The following is a 22,564-nucleotide window of genomic DNA, read 5'->3' as shown; positions in this document are numbered from 1 at the left end:
AGCATCCAAGAGGACTTTTCCATGGGCTGTTGTAACTAAGGGTCATGTGTGGGAATGCTGTGTAAAAGACCTCTTCAGTTTGAATAAAACAGTGTGGTTTGAAGTGAAAAGTAAGTCCTGGTGGAGAGCATTGGACTTGGAGCAAGGGCAGAGCTTTGCATGATGCTTTCACAGTCACCATCCCTCTCCTGTTGCTGCTGGGTGTCTGCAAGAGGAGAAGAGCTGGAGCTGAAATTCTGCAAGACATGTTTAGTCTTTGATTTCCATGACACAGAGATGAGATGAAATTCATTCCCTCAGCAATTGCTTTGACTGCAGACTCAGGGAAGTGCAATTTCTGGTACAGAAGTGTGGATGGTTGGAGGGATCATGGATGCCCTCAGTCTTCATTCCAGAGCAGATCTCCTTAGCTCAGGTGAGATGTACCCAACACCAGTGCAAGGAAAACCCAGCAGCATCAGCCCTGGTTTGCTCCTAACTTTACCCCATGGTATCACTGGAGGAAGGATCAGGGAGGGGTGGCAAGACTGGTGGTTGATATCAGCACAGGGCCTCTATCCCCATGATTCTTCAGAAATTGTCCTTTCCCACCTGCAGCATGACTGAGGGTGAAAAGAGGAAAGAAAAAATCCAGCTATTCCAAGGGCTGTGATGTTGTGTGCTCCTGGGATCTTGAGTGGTTGGCTTAAATACCCAGCTCCTGTGGACATTAAGTTATGGCAGAAACACCACTGTCAGCCCCAAATCAAAGCTGATTCTTGGCCTCTGTCTAGAAGGAAATACTTGGAAATATCTTGGAAATATCTTGGAAATACCCTCTATATTGGCCCCAGATTCCCATGAGGTGAAGAAAATGTGTAATGGTTTAGATGTTGCTTGATCTTCTGCTTTAATGCTTTAGGTTTCCCCCCTCTGTCTTGTGGATGTGGGACTCCTGGATCCTGACCCTGCAGTGATGCAGCGTGAGGGGTTTCAGGGTGCTAATAAGCGTCCCTTTGGTTTTCTCTCATGCACTGTCACAGCTTGTTCTGAAGGAGCCCCTGAGCCACAGGAGAGAGAGGTCTCAAATGCAAATTTCAGAAGGTGCTTGTGCTGTGGGGACTTTGGTGTCCCCATCCCGCTGTGTCCAGCTGGGAAAGCCCGGGGGCAGGGAGCTCAGATGCTGCAGGCAGTGCTGTGTGAGCCTCAGGCAGCTCGTCCTGGCTCTGCCCACGCTGCTCCTCATTCCCACCACCTCCTGGAATGCAGGGGAAGCCCGTGGGGGCCCGATGCTGCACACATCCTCACAGCCACAGAACATCTCTGCCTGGGAGAGGAGTGAGAAGCAGGGACCGCATCAAAGGGTCCAGCAGGAGCAGGGACAGGACATCAGTGCCTGTCCTGGATTGCTGCAGACAGCAGTCCTTGCTCTAAGGCAGGATAAATGATGCCTGGCCCTCCTCCTTCACACTGACCAAGCCCTGCCAGGTGTGTGCAGGACCCTGGGAAGGGGCTCTGTAGCAGGCAGAAGGCTGTGATGGAGATCAGGCACGCTCCAGGAATAGCCTGTGTTATTTCCACATCCTTGCTGTTTCTCAAACACCATCAGGAGGTAATCCTTTCCTCCAGGATTGCAGTCTCATCCCAGGGACAAATTTGCCTCAGCAATTTTTGCTGATTGGAAATTCACCCAGAGAGCAGACTTGCCATTTGTTCTGCCTACCCATTTTCCCAGCAGCCTTGTGCAGCAGCAGCAGAAGCAGCAGCAGCAGCAGCGCACAAGTCTGCCCAGCACAGGGCACTTGCTCACTTGGAAAACTGCATAACACCACCACCTCCTGGCAGTGGCACTTAAAGCCCCGTTGTTCTGCTTGATTCAGTGAAGTCTTCTTGGTGTCGTATCTAAGCACCGGAAATTTATTTTTTTCTTTAATTGGCACACGGATTTCTTTTTGCGAGGGAAAATTATTCTGTGGGGCTTTGAGGAGTGCCACACATGGCAAGCCAGGGTACACCCACAGGAACTTTATGTCTTGATGTCTCTGCTGCCCTCAGAATTTAAGAAGGACCTCTCTTAATTAACTTTCCTGAGGGGATTTTTCCTACGTGAGGCCAGGATGCACTGTACATTTTAATGGGACCTGTCAGGAAAATTATTGATTTTGTTAGTAATGTTTCTGAAATTGTGCCATTCTGGTAATTCTATCAGGATCTCTTTGAAAGCTTAACTGAGAGCATTTTTATATCCTTCATTAGTTTTTTAATACATGATAATTTCCCCTAACTCATCAACGCAAAGCAAGATCAGCTGCCTGCTTGGAAACCATTTTTCCTATGTACAAACCCATTGCAGCAATAATTACAAACTGAACAAATTATTACAGATATTCATTATAAAATACAATTATCCTGAGCTGCATTGTTACACTTTTCACAGCCATCGCTTGCTCTTGAGTAAATGGTTTCATTAAAAGCATGAAGGGCGAACTTAATACACTTCTGACTCACAGCAAACAGCACAAGAAATCACCCTGGCTGTTCCTCCAAGTGCTGGAGGTGTTTACCCTGAATGAGTAGAAAATGTTGACTCTGCTGCCAAAGACTTGTCAGCTTAACAGAGGGGCTCTGGGTGGCCAGTGCAGATGTGCAGGGAGAGGAGAAAGCCAGAAATCATGGCAGTGTGGCCTCAATTTCACTCCCCTAGAGCGTGGCTTTCGTCCATGTTTATGGGTTTTCAGTGCTGGGGCCTGCCAGGAGCAGCAGAACCTCCCCCATCATCTCTTGGAGCAGCCTTGGGGCTGCCTCAGCTTGTGCTGGGTGCTCGTGGAAAGCGCAGAGGAGCCGGGGTGGGACGTGAAACATTTCTTTGAAGGACAGGGCATTCAGGCTTGGGCAGGGAGGGAGCAGTGGGAAAGCTGGTTTGGGTAAAAGCATTCACAGGAGGGCAGTGGGGGGAAAGCAAACCCAGCCAGAAGGCTGGCAGCAAGCACAGGTCTACAGTCACCGCCTTGCCTTCTCATTTTGTGCTGTTACTCCCTCTTCTTTCTTGTCTGGATCACGATGAGAGCCAGGAGGGGGTCCTGTCCCCACAGCAGTGCCATGGCAGTGAGCTGTGCCTCCAGGGAGGAGCAGAGGCCGCTGGATTTCTGTCTCTGCTGTCTTTGCAATGACTTTGCACTGTAGGAAGGGCCACAGTAGCACAGGTCCAGCACCCCACGTTTGTACCCCGCTCTTGGTCGCCTTCTGGTGAGCAGCTTCCAGCCAGGTGTTTCTGTGAGTCCCTGAAAAGAGCTGAAAAACTTCTGTGCTAATGTTTCTCCCCTGGAAGAGCAATTTTCACTTTATTGGGTGGCTCAAGGAACAAATCTCCCTCCTGGTAGCCACAGCCTCCTGTGAGGCTTTCATCTTCCGTGGCACATGCTTGTGGCTGTGCTCTGGGCGGTGACTCTGCCTTTGGAGCTGTCCTGATGATGTTCCAGGGGCAAATTCAGCAACCCCTGGGTCATGTGAGAGGGAATTGCTGCTCGGCTCTCTAATGGGAGAGAAGTAAACCTTGAAGGCTTGGGAAAGGATGTGCTGCTTGTAAAGTAAAATTTAAGAAGTGAAATCTCACCACCAGTGAAGCTTTCCACGTGCCTGCCCTAACCAGAAAGGCCATTTTTCCTTTGCATTCCCTTCACAGATAAAGTCCTAACTCCAACATCCCTTTCAGGCTTGTAAGTTAGAGCCTCCTAAGCCCAAACTGAGCAGCTGATCATGACACTGTTCATGAATCTGCCGGGCCTGGGGAGACAGAGCCTCTTCCATGCCCGAGCCTGAGCAGTGCACCATGCTTCCAGGGGCTTGCTCTGTGCTGGTTCCCAGTGCTCATGCCCATGCAATGTGTGCAAGCTGTCAAGGGGCTGTTCCCTACCACAGGTTTTTGGAAAGGGACATGTCTTGCCAAGACACCTCTGGGGGAGGCTGGCCCAGGCTGTCATGCCCAGCCATGGCCTCTGGCCATGCCAGGGAGGATGGCACCTGCAGGCTGCTGGTGCTGTGTGGTCCATGTCCATCCTGAGGCAAGCTTGGCCCTTTGGCTCCTGCCCTTTGCTTTTGACTGTGCTCTCCCTCCAGCCTGGGCCACCAAAACCACTGTTTTCTGTCCACAGCCCCCTCTCCCTGCTCTTTCCACCCTCCTCCTCTACCTTCTTCTCCTTTTCTGCTCCCTGTTTCTCCTCCTCCTTTTCCCCCCTTACTCTTGAATCTCTATTTCTTCTTCTCTGTTCCAGCAAAACGATATCAATCAAGGTGATAGATGATGAGGAGTATGAGAAAAACAAGACCTTCTACCTAGAGATCGGGGAGCCCCGGCTGGTGGAGATGAGTGAGAAGAAAGGTGGGGGATGTGCTCCGGGGCTGAGCCCAGCCTGTGTGTCCCTGTCTGGCTCACTCATGTCTGGCACCTGCAACACCGAGCTCGCATCCCCGGCGCCTATGGAAAAGGGCAGGAGCAAGGCCACTCCCCGTCCCCCCCGAGCACAGCCTCTCCCCACACCACCCGGGCCAGGTGGTGAGGATGCTCCTGCCCTTCCCCATAGGCCCCAGGGGGGATGTGCAGCCCCTTTCCCCCACCCAACCATCTCTGTCACCACAGCACCCGGGCGGACGTGACCTGCATGTGTGTGCGACGCCAATCATGTGTTTGCCTTTGTCTTGTGTTCCCACAGGAAATTCATTACCCTTAGAGTACTTGACCGTGAGGAGTATGAGAAAGAGTGCAGTTTCTTCCTTGTGCTTGGGGATCCGGTGTGGCTACGACGAGGAGTGAAAGGTGTGAGAGTAAAACCAGACCAGCTCTCGAGACGCTGCCGCTTTCTCTGTGTCTCCCTACTCTCACACTCCTTTCTCCTCGCACTTTGGCTCCTGGCCGTTTTGCCCTCCCTCCTTTGAAGCTTGGCCGCTGCACCTTTTTTGCTCTGTTTTCCTTTCCTCTTTGGTTTGGAGAGGACTCCACCCCACTCAGGGAGCGAGGATGCTCCTGGGACCACCCCGGGCAGGGGACGGGGAGCGTCACCAGCCCCCAGAGACATTTTGGGAGTGCTGCCCTGCTGCTGCACCTTCATTTAATCAAAGAGAACGTCCAGCCTCGACAAGTGAAAAGGGCAACGCTGCATCATTTTTATCCGAAGATAAAACTGCTTTCACTTGAAATAAAATGCATGGCCAGAGCAGTAATTTTAGCCTTTTTATACTGGCACAAGGATCTGAAAATAGACAAAAATCACGGCCCGAGTAGATAATACCATGAGATGCAATCAGTTTAGGTAAATCAGGTTATGCTCAAATGAAGTTTCATGGCTCTGCATTGGATAATAGGTTCTCACAGGAACAATAAAAACAATTTCCTCTTTCATCACATTTCTAAACCAAATGCCAAACTTCCCAAAAAGACAGAGTTCACCTATTTTCCCATGCTTTTTTTTTTTTTTTCCTAATAGAAAATTAAGTGAGGATTAATGGCAGCAGCTGGTTCTGAGCACTACTGGTGGCTGAGCAAGAAGCAGTTTTAGAGTTATTTAAGAGATGGACCATTATTAAAGCCTTTGCAGAAGATTTGGTCTGTCTGCCTTGGAGCTGCTTTCTAGTTTCTGGGACATCAGCTCTCCCTCCAGCAGGCATTAGGCTGTAATATTTATTTGATCAGAACAGAGAGGGCTCTCAGTGGTCCCCACACTGAGTGGGGACACGCCACATTCCTCTTCAGCTCAGGTGCTGTCAGCTGGGTCGTCCCCTCCATCAGTTTCCCTGCTGGTTTACGTCACTACCTAACAAAAGCTGGGCTTAAAAATCAGACACTAGCATGACTCAGGCACTGCAGGTGGGCTCTGTGTCATTAAATGGTGCTGGTGGCATCTGTGGAGCATGGACAGTGCTGCCAGGATAAAGTTACACATGGATGACTCAACTCAGCAGCTCCATCCCTGCCCACAGGGGCCAGTGTGGGCTCAGCCTTGCAAGTCCAGCAGCAGCAAACATGCTTTCCAGATCCAAAGTTTAAAAATTGTGGTCCCAGCTCTGGAGATCCCAGCTGAATTTTTTATCTAAAAATAAATGGAAAAGGAAAAAAAGAAAATAAATCTCATCTTCCTGGTCACAAAGATAACTGGGGGGAACCTGAGAGAAGCTCAGGCTTGCCAGCTCACTAGGTGGAAGGCAAGACAAAATTTTAAGAGACTATTTAAATCAGCTATTTGCTGCTTTGGCCATGCAGCTTTTAATAATATTTTCTTTTAAACTTGTTTCTTTGTACTTGGTCTGGTACAAGAAGCAGAGAGGCAAGAGGAGCAGTGTGCTCAGAGAGACGAGGGCATCTCTGAAATGTCACCCCTGAGCTGTGGTGGGGCCCAAGATCCACCAGGGCACTAAGGGAGAGGCTTTTTCTTTCATTTTGGAGATCTAAAATGTTGAGCAACAAGACCCTTGAGCCAAGCCTTGCCACTGACTTTTCTTCTCTCATTGTCTATGCCAAAAGTGCAGCTGCCTCTGGAGCCATTGCTCCCCATCAGGCAGCTGGAGGAGGACAGAGCCAGTAGCTGCTGCACATGGGACATCTTGTGTCCCCCCCGGGGCAGAACTGCCTCTGAGACCAATGGAAGATCTTGCACATACAATTCAAAGGGGGAAAATGAATTTTTTGGAGTGTGTCTTTTAATCCCATATCCACCCCATGTTTGCAACGGTTTTTATTTTAAATCCACAATCCCATGAAACATTTCTGTTTAGTGTCTTTCTCTTAACGCTAATGGTATCCTACAGCTTTACAGATCTGAAATCTCTGCCCTGGGATCTGGTGTCTTTCTGTGGATATCCCTTTTGATTTCATTATTCATTTACTTTTCTTCTTCTGTGTTTGTCTCTGTCTCCTTCACAGCCCTGTTGTTGAATGAGCTTGGTAAGCGCGCATTCATTTTTCCTTTCCATGTTTCTGGTTTGCATATTTTTGGAAGACAGTCGATTTTTTTGCTTGATGTTTTTCTTTGCTCACAGCATTCTGTTATAGAGTGGTCACCTCTTATAGGGTGGTCAGCACTGTCTAAGTAAGCTCAGGTACCTAATGCCCCATCTTTCCTTAGAGTAGAGCCCCAAAGTCACCAATATTATGAGGTGGTGCAAGGAGCAGTTTTGGGGGGCGGTGCTGTTACAGCCAGAGTGAAGCTGCCACACCCCGAGATACAAACCTGTGCCACACAAATTAACCCATCACCTCTAAACTGGCGTGGCAGAAAGAAGCATTTCCTGACTTAGGGATGCTTGTGGCTGGACAGGAAGGTTGGCCAACCCTTTTTGAAGAGACAGTACAAACTTTGCCTCCTGTCTTGGGGAGACTTAAAGCCTAAGCAGCCTTTGAGTTTCCTTGCTGGCCACCTCCAGGATAGGGCAGCTGGGGAGGGAAGCAAAGCCACCCTCGTTCCCCAAAGCACGGGCAGCCCCAGGGCAGACTTTACCCCTTCCACAGCTTATATTGGACACCAAGGGGTGGCAGCTTGCAGATGTGGGTTGAAAAGCCTGTGTTCAGGTCTCCCCACACTATCCCTGGGGTGTGTGTCGGGGAGCAGGCACCATGTCCACAGTGGGGCAGGGAAGGACCATCATGTTTGTGTTGATGTGCAAATGCTAATCCTCATTTATTCTCTCTCTCTCCCTTTTTCTCATTTTTGGTTTCGTCTAGGCGGCTTCACCATCACAGGTACGGATTTCTACTCTCCCCCTGTCCCCCTGTTCCTTTCTGTCAATGGCCATATGCTCACCCTGCTCTTTCCTCTTGGTTTCCTCTTTGCTTTTGTTCTGTCCTGGAGGGAAACTCTGGAATGGTAAGAAGGCGCCGAGCCGCGGCCTCCCCGCCCCGGCCGGTCCCACTAACACCGTGTCCCCTCACAGAGTGCTCTGCCTGCCACACACGCTTAACCCCACCTCGGGGAGGGTGCCCTGTCACCCCCAAAGCGACAAGCAACCCCACTCTGTGTCTTGGAGCAGGGTGGGCTTCTCCATTTGACGTGATCGTCCCCTCCCTGCGCACAGGGCTCTCCTCTCCCTCCCTCCCCGGGTCTGAGCTGGGTGCCCGAGCGCTGTGGGGGACACGGGACCCCACGGCTGCTTCAGATGTGCAGCCCTTGCCCTCCCCACCAGCGAGACCCAGCAGCAGGGCTGGCTCATCTGGCATGAGATGCAAAGCCTCCCTCGTTCAGCTGAACAGCACAGGATGAGAACGTCCTGGGTCCCACACGTTGCAGAGCCGCCCCTCGGGAACCCTGGAAACATAACTCAGATTTAGAAGGCTCTGGCTCCAAGGTGGATCTCTTTGGCCTGCAGGAGGAAAAGGGCTTTCCCTCAACTCAGTGCCACCTGAGCAGACAAGGGGCAGCCAGCAAGGGAGCAGCACTAACCCCGTGTGACATAAGATTGGAGTTCACTAACCGCACGGGGACAGCTTGTACAGTGTGTGCAGTCCCCCCTGCTGATCTCCTGCTGATCACTTTAATAGGCAAACCTGTCTTCAGGAAGGTCCAGGCTAGAGATCATCCTCTTCCTTGCACCGTGGTCTCCATCCAAGGTACCTGTGGTGTGGCACCATGTCAGCCTCACGTGGACTGACGGGGGTGTTTGCCTACTGACAGATAACTCCAGTCCTTTTTAGCCCTGATGTTCTTCTGCCCACCCATCCCTCAGGTGGACTGGAAGGGAGCTCAGTGGGCTCTGCACAAGGGACAGTGACAAAGGGCATGCTGCCTGCAGTGCCCGTGCCCCAGAGGTTGCACAGATGACTGTGGGGGTGCAGACCTGCTTCACTGATCTCATGGTCCCTCTGCTGCCTCCTCTTTTAGGGTTTGGAGCCAGGCATTGGCCTGTGGATGGCTTCTTACATCTGTGCTATTTCCTCCAGCCCTGCCATCACAGCAGGTGTTGGCTGCCAGCCCCCTCTCCAAGGCAAAGCCCTGCTCAGAAGGAGGCAGAGCCAGGATTCCATATGTGTCTCAGCCCTGGGGCTGCTGGCAGTGCTCTCTTGATGTAACAGGCTGGTGGAACTGCCCTGACCGTACCTCAGCGCAGACCTGGAGTGCTGGGGAATGGAGCAGCCCCAGCGCTGATCCTTCCCCTTCCCAGCATCCCTGTGGCAGAGGCAGCAATTACCAAGCAATAAGTTATTCCCCAGCCCCAGGATGAGCAGGACTCCTCCTGTGGCTGGATGAGTTCCAGACCTCTTGGTAGCATTTCATGAAACTATCCTGTCTGTTGCTCCATGAACTCTTTCTCCACTGTTCTGTCACTCACGCTCCCACCTGGAGGCCTCCTGACCTCCCCCTCTGACAGGAAGCCAGACCCAGGGAGACCAGCTGGGCCTGGTTCACCCACGGGCTCTTTGCCTTGCAGAGGAGAATGAAGAAAAGCAGCCACTGACCAGCAAGGAGGAAGAAGAGCGTCGGATCGCAGAGATGGGGCGCCCAGTCCTGGGGGAGCACACCAAACTCGAGATCATCATTGAGGAATCCTATGAGTTCAAGGTACTGTTCACATCCTGCATCTCTGTTCTTCTTCCCCCCTGCCTGGGGACCCACCTTTTGGGTTTGCACAGCACTGGGAGCACAAGTTGATGGTATGACAGTGCACGGAACCACACACGAAACAGGACCCGGGATCCCAAATGCCACAGGTTGCTTTAAAAACATGACGCTGTTCTCACAGTGAGTTCTACACGCTGGTCCGACTTACAGGGAGCCTTGAGTGAGCCCCAAGCCTGGCACTCCCAGTGCAAAGGGCTGATAACCCCAAATGCAAGTAATGGTCGTGCAGCTCAGCTGCCGTGCGTGCATGTGTCAGGCCAAGAGCTGAAAACTGGTCGTTTCATGATCTTTTCCATTTCTCTGTAGTATGAAAACATAACAGGCCACCTTACTGTGGCTCTGAGATGGCTCAAACTCCCATCCATGAGCAGGTTTCCAGAGCACTTTTTTTAGCAGCAGCAAAGGAACTTGCAAGTACTTCCATTTGGGTTTGCTGCTGGGGCTCTTGAGCTTAAAATCTGCTGAGCTTGTTCCATAAACACATGGCCACAAGTACTGGCACTGGTGGGCTTCAGCCCACTCTCCCCAGCCCCTAATTCTCTGCTCTGCACCTCCATCCACAGAACACGGTGGACAAGCTCATCAAGAAGACGAACCTGGCCCTGGTGGTTGGCACCAACAGCTGGAGGGAGCAGTTCATTGAGGCCATTACTGTCAGCGCGGGTGAGTTCGGGCCACGGCTCCAGGTGAATTACGACCGCCCTCGCTCTCGGCTCGGCTTGGCTGTATCAGTAACACAGACTGTAGTGGAGCAGCAGGAGGCAAAACAGGTGGCAGAGTTATTTACAGTGTCTGCATAAATAAGGCAGCTGATTAAACCCTTTTGTGAGGGCACCTTGTCTCATGTGTAGGAAACCTTCTGCGTGAAGTGTGTCTGTAGCACCAGGCAGAGCAACACCTTGGCTGGTAGCAGACGGCAGAAGGGGGGAAAAGTCAGTTCAGTGGGAGAGATCTGGGAGGTGAGCACAGTGTGGAAATTCAGAGTGGCATAAATGATGCTGGTGTGAAGCAATAGTGATCCCCTTCCCTGGTTCTCCCTGTACCTCTGCCGTGAGGACAGCGCAGTAGTGAGGGTGCAAACCCTGAAGGCAGTCACTCTCTGTGAGACAAAATTTGCCCATGTCATGCCCTGCTTTCTGGAACCCCTGCTGCCTGGATTATGGCTCAGCAGCCCAATAGCTGCAGCAGCACATGGTATCTGTGGTTGAACCAGATCCTGTGTGATCTTATCTTCCCTCCCTTGGAGAGCTGCCTTTCCCTCAAATGCCCTGTTGTCCCATTCTCACAGGTGCCAGTGCCACGTTTACCAGCATGCCCAATACAGGATAGATTATTGTTCCCATACATCTGGAAGAAGAAAGAAAGGTCTCCTCCAGATGTTGTTTTAACAGCTGGAAACACTATTACTTATTGGCTGGATGTTACAACCTCACAGCCCAGCCTGGGCTGTGTGTGCACACATCAGGGCAAAATCAACCAGCTTGAATTAATTCCCTGGGGAAGGCAATTACCTCTCATCTGGCTAATTGTGCACTGAAATGCATGGGGGAGCGCTCAGCTTCCTACCTCTAACTCTGCTCTACAAGGTAACCTCTGCCCAGCACCAGGTAATTAAAAATGATGGCAGTACCATTTACCCTCTGCCTCTGGGAAACAAGGGCAGGACGCCGTGCAGCAGCTTCCTCCTCGGATTGTGATCCCTCCTCTTGTAGCACAGCTATTCCCAGAGCCTCCAGGCAAGAGCCTCCCATTATTCTGGATTCAGCATGAACTTATCGTGCAGGACAATCCTTGCTGCAGGTTTTGTAGCTAATATGGCTAAGCTAATCTATGCCAGAACTAATTATGTAATTGCATCCCATGTTAAAGCAAAGATAGTCACTGATGGTTGGATCCCTTTTCTGTGACGCATGTAAAGACTGCAGTTACGTGGAAACCCTGTTGCCCCCCTGTCCTGAATATACAGCCATGATCAAAGCTAACAGATGATTAATAAGTATTTAATAAATAGGATGTATTTTGGTGGACATACTGTCCCTTGCAGTTGTGGATCAGTAGTTTGTCTCTGCACTCTGGTGGTACCCAGGTTTTAGCTCCTCAAGCTTTGTGCCAGTTAAGTTGAAGTGCCTTTGACATTGGAGGATGGGTTTGAGTTTTTCCCCCACAGCTCACCCTGGATAGCAGAAAGTCACCTGTCACCACTTCAAAATGTAACATCCCAGCTGAGAAAAGAAGCATCAAACTCCCATTTCCCACCCAATTATCAACTCAGGGCTGTGTTTGCAGGGGGCTGGAGCAATGTCTGTGGAAGGGCAGTGCAGGTGCAGACAGGGCTGTGCCACATTGTGCTGTGACATTCTGGGCTGTCCAGAGCCTGTCACTCAGCTTCTTTGGTCTGCACCCAAAAGATGTGAAGTTTCTTCCACAGCAAAAGCATTCTGGGGCTTGCAGGCCTGTTTCTGAATGCCCCCCTGGGTCACCATCCAATGCCACACTGTGTTTCAAGTCACCTCCACAAGATCTGGCCAGCTCTTCAGAAGAGAGACCCCATGGCTGCCTAACAAAATGATAGACAGATCTGGATGAGTGTTACGACAGTGGCATTCATGTTCATTTTTCAGTCTGTTTCATCATCTCCATAAAGATTCAGGTCCATAGCACTCCTGATGCCACCCCGAGCTTGGCAGAGAACTGAAATACCTGAAATGTAGAATTACAGCATGAGCACAGCATGGTGCATCCTGCCATTAGCACGCTGAGGAAAAACACAGGCCAACACAGGCTTTCCAGGCTGGAAAACTGTTCCTTATCTTCACAACAATGCACAGGAATAGGTATTTATATCTGCCAAAATAATAACGCTGGTTAGCTACTGTTTCTGCCATGGTGAGTTTGAAGCTCCAGAGCCTCTTCTTGTCTCTTCCCGTTGCTAAGGAGCTTCTTCCAACAGCCATGCAGGGAGACCTGGTGGTCCACATCCTTGGTGGGGGAAAAAAAAGGCATCAAAGACCTGGAAAATCACCAGATAAAATGCAAGGGATGTCTTTTACACGACTTACAGTGGCCTTGGAATCCCGAACCTTCATGACTTAGAAACTCATCCTTGTTTTTTAATGGCAGCAGGAAAGCTCCCACTGACTTAGTTGGAAAAGTGTCACCTCCCCTTCAAGTCTGGGAGTGGTTCCAGTGTGAGCAGGAGGAGTTTTTGACTGTGCCACAACAGTGAGCTTGTGCACTGTGCCAGGCTGGGGAAGCCCCACATTTGCCGTGCAGCCTGCCCGGGGCACAGGCTGGCCAGCAGGCTCTCCAGACAGCTCCTCGGAGCTGCAGGAATCAGCAAGGGGTCTCCAGCCCCAGTGGGCTCCCTGGTGGGGTCAGCCCCACACCGTGGGGACCCCCTGTAGGCTGGATGCCAAGTGGTTTTGCAGAGACAGGTGAGGTGCCAATGCCTGGAGCAGGAAGGGGAGTTCCTGCTGACCTAGAAGAGACCAGACTTCAAGGAATGGGCAACCACAGCTTATAGGGAAGCATGTGAAGGGGCAGGGAAATGCAGCAGGGAAGGACAGCCAGCAGTGATTTGAACAGGGAGGCTTTAGGGCAGGCAACAATCCATTACTTGATCCCGGTTTGTAGCAAAGGTAAGGTGAATTGCCAGAGCGGCTCAGCAACCATCACAGCCAGCTGCCTTTCCAGAGAGCTGGAAGCAACTGCAGGCACTTGTGGAAAGCAGCTCAGAGCAACTCAAAAGGGGCTTCCCTGTGGGAGTCTCCCCGAGGCAGGATTTGCTCTTGGTGGGTTTGCCTGCCCCAGTCAGCTCCAGCCAGCACAAGGTTGTTTATTTCCCAAATCTTCTGTGGGAAGGGCTCCCGGGCAGGGGCTGAGTCCCAGGAAGCATCTGATGGTTAAACTCAGGCAGAGGTGCTGGCACGAGGCTCTGCATTTTCTGAAGTGCAGGTGGTTTTGTTAAACCATTGCCTCTGGGGTGTCTCTCTGTGGAAAGGGGCAAGGAAAGGCCATCGAGCCACGCTGATGATTGCTCAAAAATAAGATATTTGGAAGTCAAGGCCTTCCAGGGCCCAAATCACGAGACACAGCATTCTGGGGGCTGTGGTTTGCACAGGAGCTTTGCCCAAGAAAGCAAATCTAATCAGGCACTGCTGGTTTTCTCCAGGGGAAGATGACGATGACGATGAATGTGGGGAGGAGAAGCTGCCCTCCTGCTTTGACTACGTGATGCACTTTCTGACCGTCTTCTGGAAGGTCCTTTTTGCCTTCGTGCCCCCAACAGACTACTGGAACGGCTGGGCTTGCTTTGTTGTCTCCATCCTCATGATCGGCCTCCTGACAGCTTTCATTGGTGACCTGGCATCCCACTTTGGTTGCACCATTGGCCTGAAGGACTCGGTCACTGCCGTCGTGTTTGTCGCCCTGGGGACATCGGTGCCGGGTAAGCACAGCCATTTTTGGGGGTTTGTTGTGAGGGTCCATCTCCACCCAGGCTGGGGGTGGGTTTAGGGTTGGGTCTGGGGTTGGGCTAAGGGAGAGCTGTGCTCTGCAGGATCCCGAGGCACAGGTTTGACATATATGTGGAAACAGGTTTTCAGTCTCAGATGGGCTGGAAGGACAGAACCAGGATGTGGATTCAGTCCCGTGGGAATTATTTCAAGGACCATCCCACTGCAAAGACTGTGAAGTATCTATTTCTGTGGGCAGCCTCCATGGTATCCACTTTCAGAGTCGGAATTGTCTTCAGTTAAAATGCTGCCTGAGCTGGCAGTCCTGCCCTCTAAGGATGTGCTGCTTTAACCTTGCTCCTGGGTGAATTAAGTGTGAGTCTGTGCTCAGGGCACACTTTCCAGCACGGGCACCTTCGTGTGAGCCCAGGTTCAGGTGGATCAAGGTGAGGTTGCTGAGCTGGGGGAGCTGCTTGAAACACAACTTGTGAAGCTCTGGGGATTCCCATGTCAGCTTGTGTAGGAGAGCCTGTGCCGCTCACTCACCTTCTGCCACGGGCTCTGCTGGGCAGGAAAAGCCTGATTTCTGGACAAGAGGCTCTGGCCCACCCCAACCATCCCTTGCATCGCTCACACCTTCCCTCACCACCTTCAAACTTCCAGTTATCAGCACCCAGATGCTCAAAGATCCTGAAATGGTCCTAATGCTATCAAAGGCAAAGAGAGAAGAAGCAGCAGAACCGAAAAAAAGAGCAGATCTGGGGCAAGGAACAGAAGAAGGAACATTTTTTTAGACCTCTGGCAGTAAAGGCTTTAGCAGAAGGTTTGCAGGGCTTCTTCACATGTTTGACAGTGAAAATCTTCCCTCCTGCTCCTGGTGACATAAGGTGGCATTTAAGAAGTTCTTTTTTAGAATACATTGGACTACTCTTGTTTTGGTTGGCTCCCAGGCCGTGCTGCATTAGCCGGGCGCTGGTTGAACTCCTCCACGCCTGCTTTCCAGGAGATGGGCAGGCACCAGAGGAGAGCAAAGAGACATCAACACTGACAGGGACCTTCCCTGCATTGAAAGCACTGCTCGAGCTTGCAGAAGTGCATGTGGTTGTTTCTGCACTCCTCCCTTCTCCCCCAGTGGCAGCTGCATGGAGGCATCAGCACTGTCCCATAACTCTTTTACTGCACCATGACTGAGGCCTTTTCCTTCCCTTAGCATTTCCATGGCAGCTGGTTTTTTTTTAAATAAAGCAGACTTCTGTCTTCTTTGCTGCAAATGGACCCTCTCTCTGTGCTGATATGTGCCCATCCCCTCCTGTTCCATGAAACTGGATCTTTGTGCCAGGCTGCACTTTGCCATCTCACCTTGGAGCCCGCTGGGGAGGAGTGGAAAGGAAATCCTCTAGAATTAAAAAACATGAAATACGACCTCGTTGTTTTCTTTTCCTGAGCCACACTGGGCTGCCTGTACCCAAGGTGATCTGGGAGCACAGATATGTTCAGGACACATCTTCTCACTGTTAGCTGTGAGAGTGCTCACCAGAACAAACCCACGGGTTAATCCCTCCTGCTCCTCCTTCCCCCTGCAGATCCAGAGTGGGTTTGGATGTAAAATCAGCACTTCCCTGTGGTGCAGCGCTGTCATGCTGGTCTGCCTGACACGAGGTTTTCCATTAAAATGGCCAGCCAAGTTTTATCACTGGTTTTAAAGCTGGCAGAGCACCTGGGCAAGCATGCACCCACCCAGATGGTTTTTGTTCCCAAGGGATGGAGGATGACCTGGTTGACCAAAGTTCCAGGGCCTGCACAAGGCACTGGACTTCTGGGAGGCAAAAGGTGCTGGAGGCCATACTGGGGTAGCCCTGTATTTCTGACCATTGAGATTTCCCCCCTGTGCATTTGCAGACCCTGATGGTCCCAGATGGTCCCCTGACTCTTTGGAATTTCCATCAGAAGGGGCTGTACCCTATCCCCTTACCCATTATTTTCTTCCCCCAGGTGTTGCCACTGACATTTGCCCCCCAGCCGCCCTCTTTTCCTGGGTGTTTCCTGAGGGTTTCTCCCCATCTTTCCCTTGCAGACACATTTGCCAGCAAGGTAGCAGCAACGCAGGACCAGTACGCGGACGCCTCCATCGGGAACGTCACCGGGAGCAACGCTGTGAACGTTTTCCTGGGCATTGGGGTGGCCTGGTCCATCGCAGCCATCTACCACGCGGCGCACGGACAAGCCTTCCAAGTCTCCCCCGGCACACTGGCCTTCTCCGTCACCCTCTTCACCATTTTTGCTTTTATCAGTGTGGGAGTGCTGCTCTACCGGCGGAGACCCGAGATCGGAGGTGAGCTGGGCGGGCCGCGGACTTCCAAGCTGCTCACATCCTCACTCTTTATCCTCCTCTGGCTCTTGTACATATTCTTCTCATCTCTGGAAGCCTACTGCCACATAAAGGGCTTCTAAAGGGACAATCAGAGATAGTAAATATGTGTATATCTATATATATCTATATAGAGTGATATATAGGTATAGATATAGATATAAAGCTGTGTATAATGAACAGAGAAAGAATAAAAGAGATTTGCCATGTTCACACACCTGCTGATGGAAAGCGGCTTTGGAGCATCCTTTGAACTAGGCAGGACCCCAAAGCCAGCAGGACCCCTCCCCAGGCAGCAGCCCCAGCCAGGAGCCAGGGGCAGGGCCCTTTCTGCAACTCGACCAACAGGAGCGGCCGATGGCCACCGAGCCCCTTCCCATCGCTGACTCCCACCCGCCGGCCCCCGGGAAGACGGATGTGAAGGCGACCGGGGTGCGTCGGTGTGGGGAAGGCCAGAGTAGCTGGTGAGAAACAGAGCAGTGGGCAAGGGAAGCAGAGGAAAGCAAGGGTTCTGATGTCCCACCGCCATCCAGCTGCCTTCACCACTCGGGAACAGGCCCTCTGGCCCTGTTGGAGAGGAGCAAGAGACCGAACTGAAGACAAGGGGAAACTGGGAGCTTTCTAAGGATAGAACACAAACCGTTTTCGTCATTGATTTGGGGTTGGTTTTTTTGTTTCGTTTTGGCGTGTGTACAACTAGCATTTCCCACCCACATGCCCCTCACCTTCCCCTGTCCATGCTTTGGGGGCGCACAGCCGCAGCCTCGTGTCCGGTGTCCCAAGCCGAGGCTGCGCGGAGCGGCGGGAGCCTTCCTCCCGCTCCTCCGCCTCCTCGGGCATGCTGTCGTGGTACTTGTAACATTTGCATGAATGAAATGAAATCTATCTGTATATAGCATCCTATAGCGATAGTCCTTCCAACCATGTGGGTTGAGCATTGCAGATTACAAGCGGTTTTTTTTTTTCACTGGGTTTTATTTATTTTTAGTTAGTTCGGTTTTGCCATAGGGTTTTTGCTCGTTTGTTTGTTTGTTTGTTTCCTCTCAGCGGGGGTGGAAAGGATGGAAAGCTGTCCCCACTTACTGCTCGTGGCATGGGTCCATGAGAAGCAATAACAGCCATGCAGTTGCAGGTTTTCAGGGGAGGAAAAGACACACCCCAGAGGCTTCAGGCTCTGTCCAGCTGTGTGGATGGGGTCCTCTGATGTGCTGAAGGCCTCCTCTGCCCACAGGAGGTTTTACACAAGGTCCCAGGGAGTGGGGCGGGCAGTCTGAGGGGAACAAGCGTGGCTGGCTCCCAGCACCTCACATGCTTCTCCTGCCTTCCGAGTCGGTGGCTGCCTCAAAGCCCTTGGCCCCCTGCTACTCCCTGTATCCCCAGAGGTGTAGTGACAGCCCCTGTTTCTGAGTGTTAAGCCATCAGGACCAGTCCCCAGAGCTGGTCCTTTCCCACAGCCATTTGGAGGCAGAATAATCCAACGTAAGGGCTGAAGGGCCGGACGAGATCTCCCGCTCCACTGAGTGTAGCCAGGAGGCATCCCCCCAGGAGCAGGTCGTGTTTTGCACTCTCCAAATCTGAAATCACTGGACAGGATGAGACAGGGAGGTGTAACTCAGCATCACCCCCCTGATGCCAGGAGTGCAGGCTGGGGTGGAGAGTCGAGCCAGGGAAATGTGGGTGTAGAGCTCCCCAGGGCACAGCACAGGGGAGACACTGGGCACTGGTGCTGGGAGATGTCTTCTGACCCGATGCCCTTTGCCAGGCTTCCTGACATTCCAGCCAGGCAAACTCCCAGCCTGCCTGTCCGTGGTGAGCTCTTCCCACTCAGCTGAAAACCACGTCTGATGCTTGTACCATAACCAGCTGGCTGGGGGTATTTGTACTCATCTTGAACTATCTGTGGAAATTTTAATTAACCTGCTGTAAGGTTTTCTCTAGGAATATGAAGTTGTGGGTTTGGTTGTTGTTTTTTTTCTTCTCGAGCCTTTTTTCACTTTTGATTTGTTTTGGGGTTTTACTTTTTTTGTTTCTCATTGTTTTGGGGGAAAAATCAAACACAGGTGCAGGTTGTTCAGGTTTATGATTACCTTTATGTACAATGATTTCATTTTCATCTGTTTGGCTTCATTTTTTTTTTTCTTTGTGTGTATTGCCCACCACTATAGGCAGTGAGTCCACTAATTGTGATGATCCTTATCAATGGTACACAATGCACAGAGAAATAAAGTTTGTAATGATTCCTGATGGATCCAGTACTGCTCCTGCATATTCTCTATGGAAAACCCTTCTCTCCCCCTCCAGCTGTTTCCCCTCTGTACCCATCTCTCCTTGACTCATTGGTTTGCCTCCACCGTGTTTCTGCCACTGGCAGGGGCAGCGGTGCCTTGGCACGGCCGCCCCTGCCCCATCTCACGTCCTTCCTCCCGCTCCATCTCCATGGTGCCTCAGGCTCGGTGTGTGCTGCCGTGCAGCCGGGGCTCACAGCCCGCCCCACTCTCAGGGGGATGCAGGAAACCACCCAGGGACAAAGCTGCAGGGCATCCCACCCTCCTGGGGGCCAGGGGCTGCTCCAGTGCCGCCTCCCTGGCCAGTGCTGGCTTGCTCTAGGCTCGGGGAGAGCCGTGGGTGTGCCCCCAAGGTACCAAGCAGCTCTTTCTTCTTGTGTCCTCTACAGAACTGCTCCTGCTCTTGCTACAGCTTAACCCCGTGCTGGGTTAAGCCACGAGCTAACTCTGAGGGAGAACGCAAGAGAGGAATGACCAGGGCAGGGTCTGTGGGTGCCAAAGCAGATCTGAGACACCCCACGAGGCTGGGCTGCCCTCAAGGGGTGCCTGCCTGTGCCCCAGTCCTGGTGCCGTGGGCTGTTTCAGACCCATGTGCCTCGACAGAGCTCAGCCAGCACTGAGGAGGAGAAAAGTCTCCCCATGCCCAGGGATGTTGCTCCTCCTTGTGTTTCATCCAGCATCTGTTGAGCTGTCCCCAGATAAACCCTCCCTGCAATGCCTGGGAGGTCCTGCTCTGACAGCTGGACTCAAACACCAGCCCTGGAGATGGGCCCCAGGCAAGCACTGCCTGCAACACTGCCCAGCAGAGAGCACGGCCGCGACGTCCACGTGCCCTGATGTCCATGTGCTTTTCCCAGGCAGTGGATTGTGAAAGCAAAGCAGCTCTTCTGACCCAGTAATTGCATCTGCTGAAAGGTGATGTTGTTGTTTTCCCCTCATCATTTGCTGCTTCAGAATGAATTGCCTTCGCTGAAGTAATTAACAAGTCAAATGGGGCTTGTGTAGCCACTCAGGTTAGACAGTAAATAACTCTTCTGCTCACAGAGCTTTCCAGAGGGAATGATGGAGCAGTGCTTGCTTAGGACAAGGCCTAAACCACAGGTTAAACACCAGCCCAGTTCTCTGCCAGCTGTGTGCTTTTGGGCATGACTAACACGGCTGTGCACGCCGTGGCTGTGCCGTGGCTCATGGAGGGGTCGCAGGGAGCAGCGAGGGAAAGCGGTGTTCCTGAGGGTGCCAGGCCTGCTCTTCTGCACAGTCTGCTCCTTAAACCACACTCTCCAAAGGCAGAACTGCCCTCCCTGAGAAGACCCCGGCACTGGCTGGCAGGAGGAAGCACATCGCCGGCACAGTCACGCCTTGTCACAGCTCAGCTTCGTGGATCCCGTCTCATGCCAGAACTCTCCCATCTCTTCCTCGTCCAGCCTCCCCACCCATGGGGAGAACATTGAGAACATCTCTGACAAAGGCCTGGGTTTATGGATGTTGCCAGAAGCAGCATTTAAACCCTTGGCCTCCATCCATCTGCCTGCCCCATTTGCTCTCGCCCCCTCTCATCCATCACCCCCCAGCCAAAGGCAAACCTTTCCATGGAGAAGGATGCAGCACATGCCTAAAGGACATTCAGAGACAGACATCCAAATAACTCCACAGGCCACTGCCAAGCACGTGGGGACGAGCAGAAGGAACACACTAAAGACAGCCCTAACCATCTTGGGCAAACCATACTGCCAGCTCTCCAGGGCTCAGCAGGTGCGGAGGCAAATCCCGGTCACAGCCTGAACACTCGGAAAAGGCTCAAAAAAAAGGACAAGAGCCGCAGATCTGCAGTGCCTCATGGCTGAGCCCACCCCACCTGTGCCAGGGCAGCACAGGAATTGCTCAGTCCCAAGGTGTGAACCCCTCATCTCCAGCCAAACGAGGCTCCTGCCCCTGTGTCACCGCGTGCCGGCAGCCTGTGATCGCAAGACTCATTTGTGCATCCTCGTCCCTGCTCCCTGAAAGGACAGAGGGGAGGAGGGAGGCCTTGAGCCCAGCGTGGTCACCAGCCTGGCTGTGAACTCACTGCACTCTTCCTGCTGCAGGCAGAGACCAGGGAACCAGAGCCCCCGTGTTATTGTTACAGCTATTTTTAAATTCTTGGGTAAGAATCGTCGGCATTGGTGGCCACACACATAACTCAGGAGGAAGTTCAACTACATTCCTGGAGGGGCAGAGCTGAGCTTAGCCAGAAAGCGACAGAAAACTTAATGCTGGATGCTGTAATTCCAGGACAAAGCCTTCCATTATTTTCTGTAGGCTTTGGCACCCAAGCCCACCTGGAGAAACGTGTTTGCAGAGCACCAGGAGCCTCTCTGGCCTCTCTGAGCACACAGTGACCAACTCCTGACGCCTATACACGTGCTCAGCACAGCTGTGGAAAAGCCTGTTTATCTTGTAAAAAATTGACTTGCACAGGAAAGAGTCCAGAGGCGTCCGTATTCTTGCAAAAAGCACCCAGGGACAATAAATACAGTGAGATTCCTCACCTTTTAAGGACTTGAGCCTTTCTGCTGTTGGAACTGGAGGTGCCAAGAGCCTCTTGCCAGGCAGCAGCACCCCTCACACAGAGGGAAGGGACACTGCAAGGGAGAGGGGCCTGCCTGGCCAAGTAGGAGCTGTTATCAGCAAAGATAGGCAGGAGCTTGCTGCTACCAGCAGGATTTTCTGCCTGTGGGATGCCCCTGAGAGCATCCAAGGAGTCTCCACAGGGTCTTGCTCTCTCTCTGGAGCATCCCAAGAGGGGCCAGTCCTGCCCCTGGGACCCAGTGCCCCCAGGGTGGTTCACCGCCCTCTCCAGCAGGCTCTGCACCCTCCCTTGGCTCCGTCCCCTTTCCCAAAGGGAATGCCAGCTTGGGGCTGCCCTCACTACAAGTGTGCAGGAGGGCACTGGGGCACCCAGAAGCAGGTGTGAGGAGCACTGCTGGAGCTGGGTGTTCCAGCAGGATGCCCAGTATCGGAGGGCACAGGGAAGGGACAAGTGCCAAGGGGTCCCACTCAGATCTGGAATCCTTGTTCAAGCACTGCCACAGCATGTCCCCTGCCCTGGCTGCCGTGGGCACGGGCATGCACCAACCTCAACTGCTGCACAGACACAGCACAGCCTCCCGCTCCTCTGGCTGCCCACGGGCACCAGACCCAGACAGTATTTTTATCTCTGATTCAAAACAGCCCTTGGCCTGTTGTGCTGCACCAGGAAAGCTTTCTGCCCCTCCCAGTATGCAGCCCCAGCCCAGTTCAGGTGGCACTGGGAAGGACCATAGTGACCCACCATTATGACCCCAGCTGATGTCAGGCTCCTCCACATTCTGCCTCGAGCCATCTCAAGGTCCCAAAATCACTGTCTATGCTCTGTGCCCATCCAGCCTGCGGCTTGCTCTGTGCTTGCCTCCCCTGTGAAGCCTCTCCACCTTCCATCTTCTCCCAAGCTCCGTGCAGAGGAGCATTCCCTGTCCCTCCCTGCTGCCCCACAGCTGAGGGTTTCCGTGTGGGGCAGATTTCCTTTCTCACTGCATTGAACAACGACACTTGTTAGCTCAGCCTTGCTGTCCGTGCCTCAAGGCAAAGATGAACCACCCCACATCATGGACCTGAGCCCCTACAAGCCAAGGAGCAGCCAAACTTCCACACAAACCCCAGCACGCTGAGCCCCTCCTGCTCATCACCCAGGCACAGTCACAGCCACTACCCACAGGCAGTTTTTGATGTGCCACTGGTCTTCACTCATTGGTCTGTGGAAGATTTTTTGCTGAATTTCCACCATTGTCAAGTCCCACAGATGCTCCACACACCCCCCCCCCAGCCCAAACGTGCCTCTATGTTTCCAAATCAAACTAA

At 52.4% G+C, this 22,564-nt stretch overlaps 1 protein-coding gene across 9 annotated transcripts in view; it reads left to right on the top strand.

Moving 5' to 3' along the window:
- SLC8A1 (solute carrier family 8 member A1) overlaps positions 1-18,651 on the top strand; it is a 122,160-nt gene extending 103,509 nt beyond the window's left edge. For 3 of the 9 annotated variants that reach the window (XM_023923268.2, XM_023923269.2, XM_086879074.1), the window contains 9 exons: positions 4,251-4,357; positions 6,893-6,913; positions 7,691-7,708; positions 7,818-7,832; positions 8,504-8,572; positions 9,391-9,521; positions 10,145-10,244; positions 13,753-14,028; positions 16,110-18,651. In XM_023923268.2, the coding sequence (XP_023779036.1) occupies positions 4,251-4,357; positions 6,893-6,913; positions 7,691-7,708; positions 7,818-7,832; positions 8,504-8,572; positions 9,391-9,521; positions 10,145-10,244; positions 13,753-14,028; positions 16,110-16,486 (1,114 nt within the window). In that variant the 3' untranslated portion in view covers positions 16,487-18,651. Of the gene's footprint in view, positions 1-4,250; positions 4,358-4,688; positions 4,793-6,892; positions 6,914-7,690; positions 7,709-7,817; positions 7,833-8,503; positions 8,573-9,390; positions 9,522-10,144; positions 10,245-13,752; positions 14,029-16,109 lie in introns of all 9 variants that reach the window. The other 6 variants (XM_023923270.2, XM_086879075.1, XM_023923271.2 and 3 more) reach the window with 5 other exon arrangements.
- The last annotated feature ends 3,913 nt before the right edge of the window (positions 18,652-22,564 follow it).

This window comes from Cyanistes caeruleus, chromosome 2 (assembly GCF_971803275.1).
Source record: "Cyanistes caeruleus chromosome 2, bCyaCae1.hap1.1, whole genome shotgun sequence".
Lineage (NCBI taxonomy): Eukaryota > Metazoa > Chordata > Aves > Passeriformes > Paridae > Cyanistes > Cyanistes caeruleus.
The sequence above is the reverse complement of the archived record's forward strand: the minus strand, read 5'-3'. Positions and strand labels throughout refer to the sequence as shown.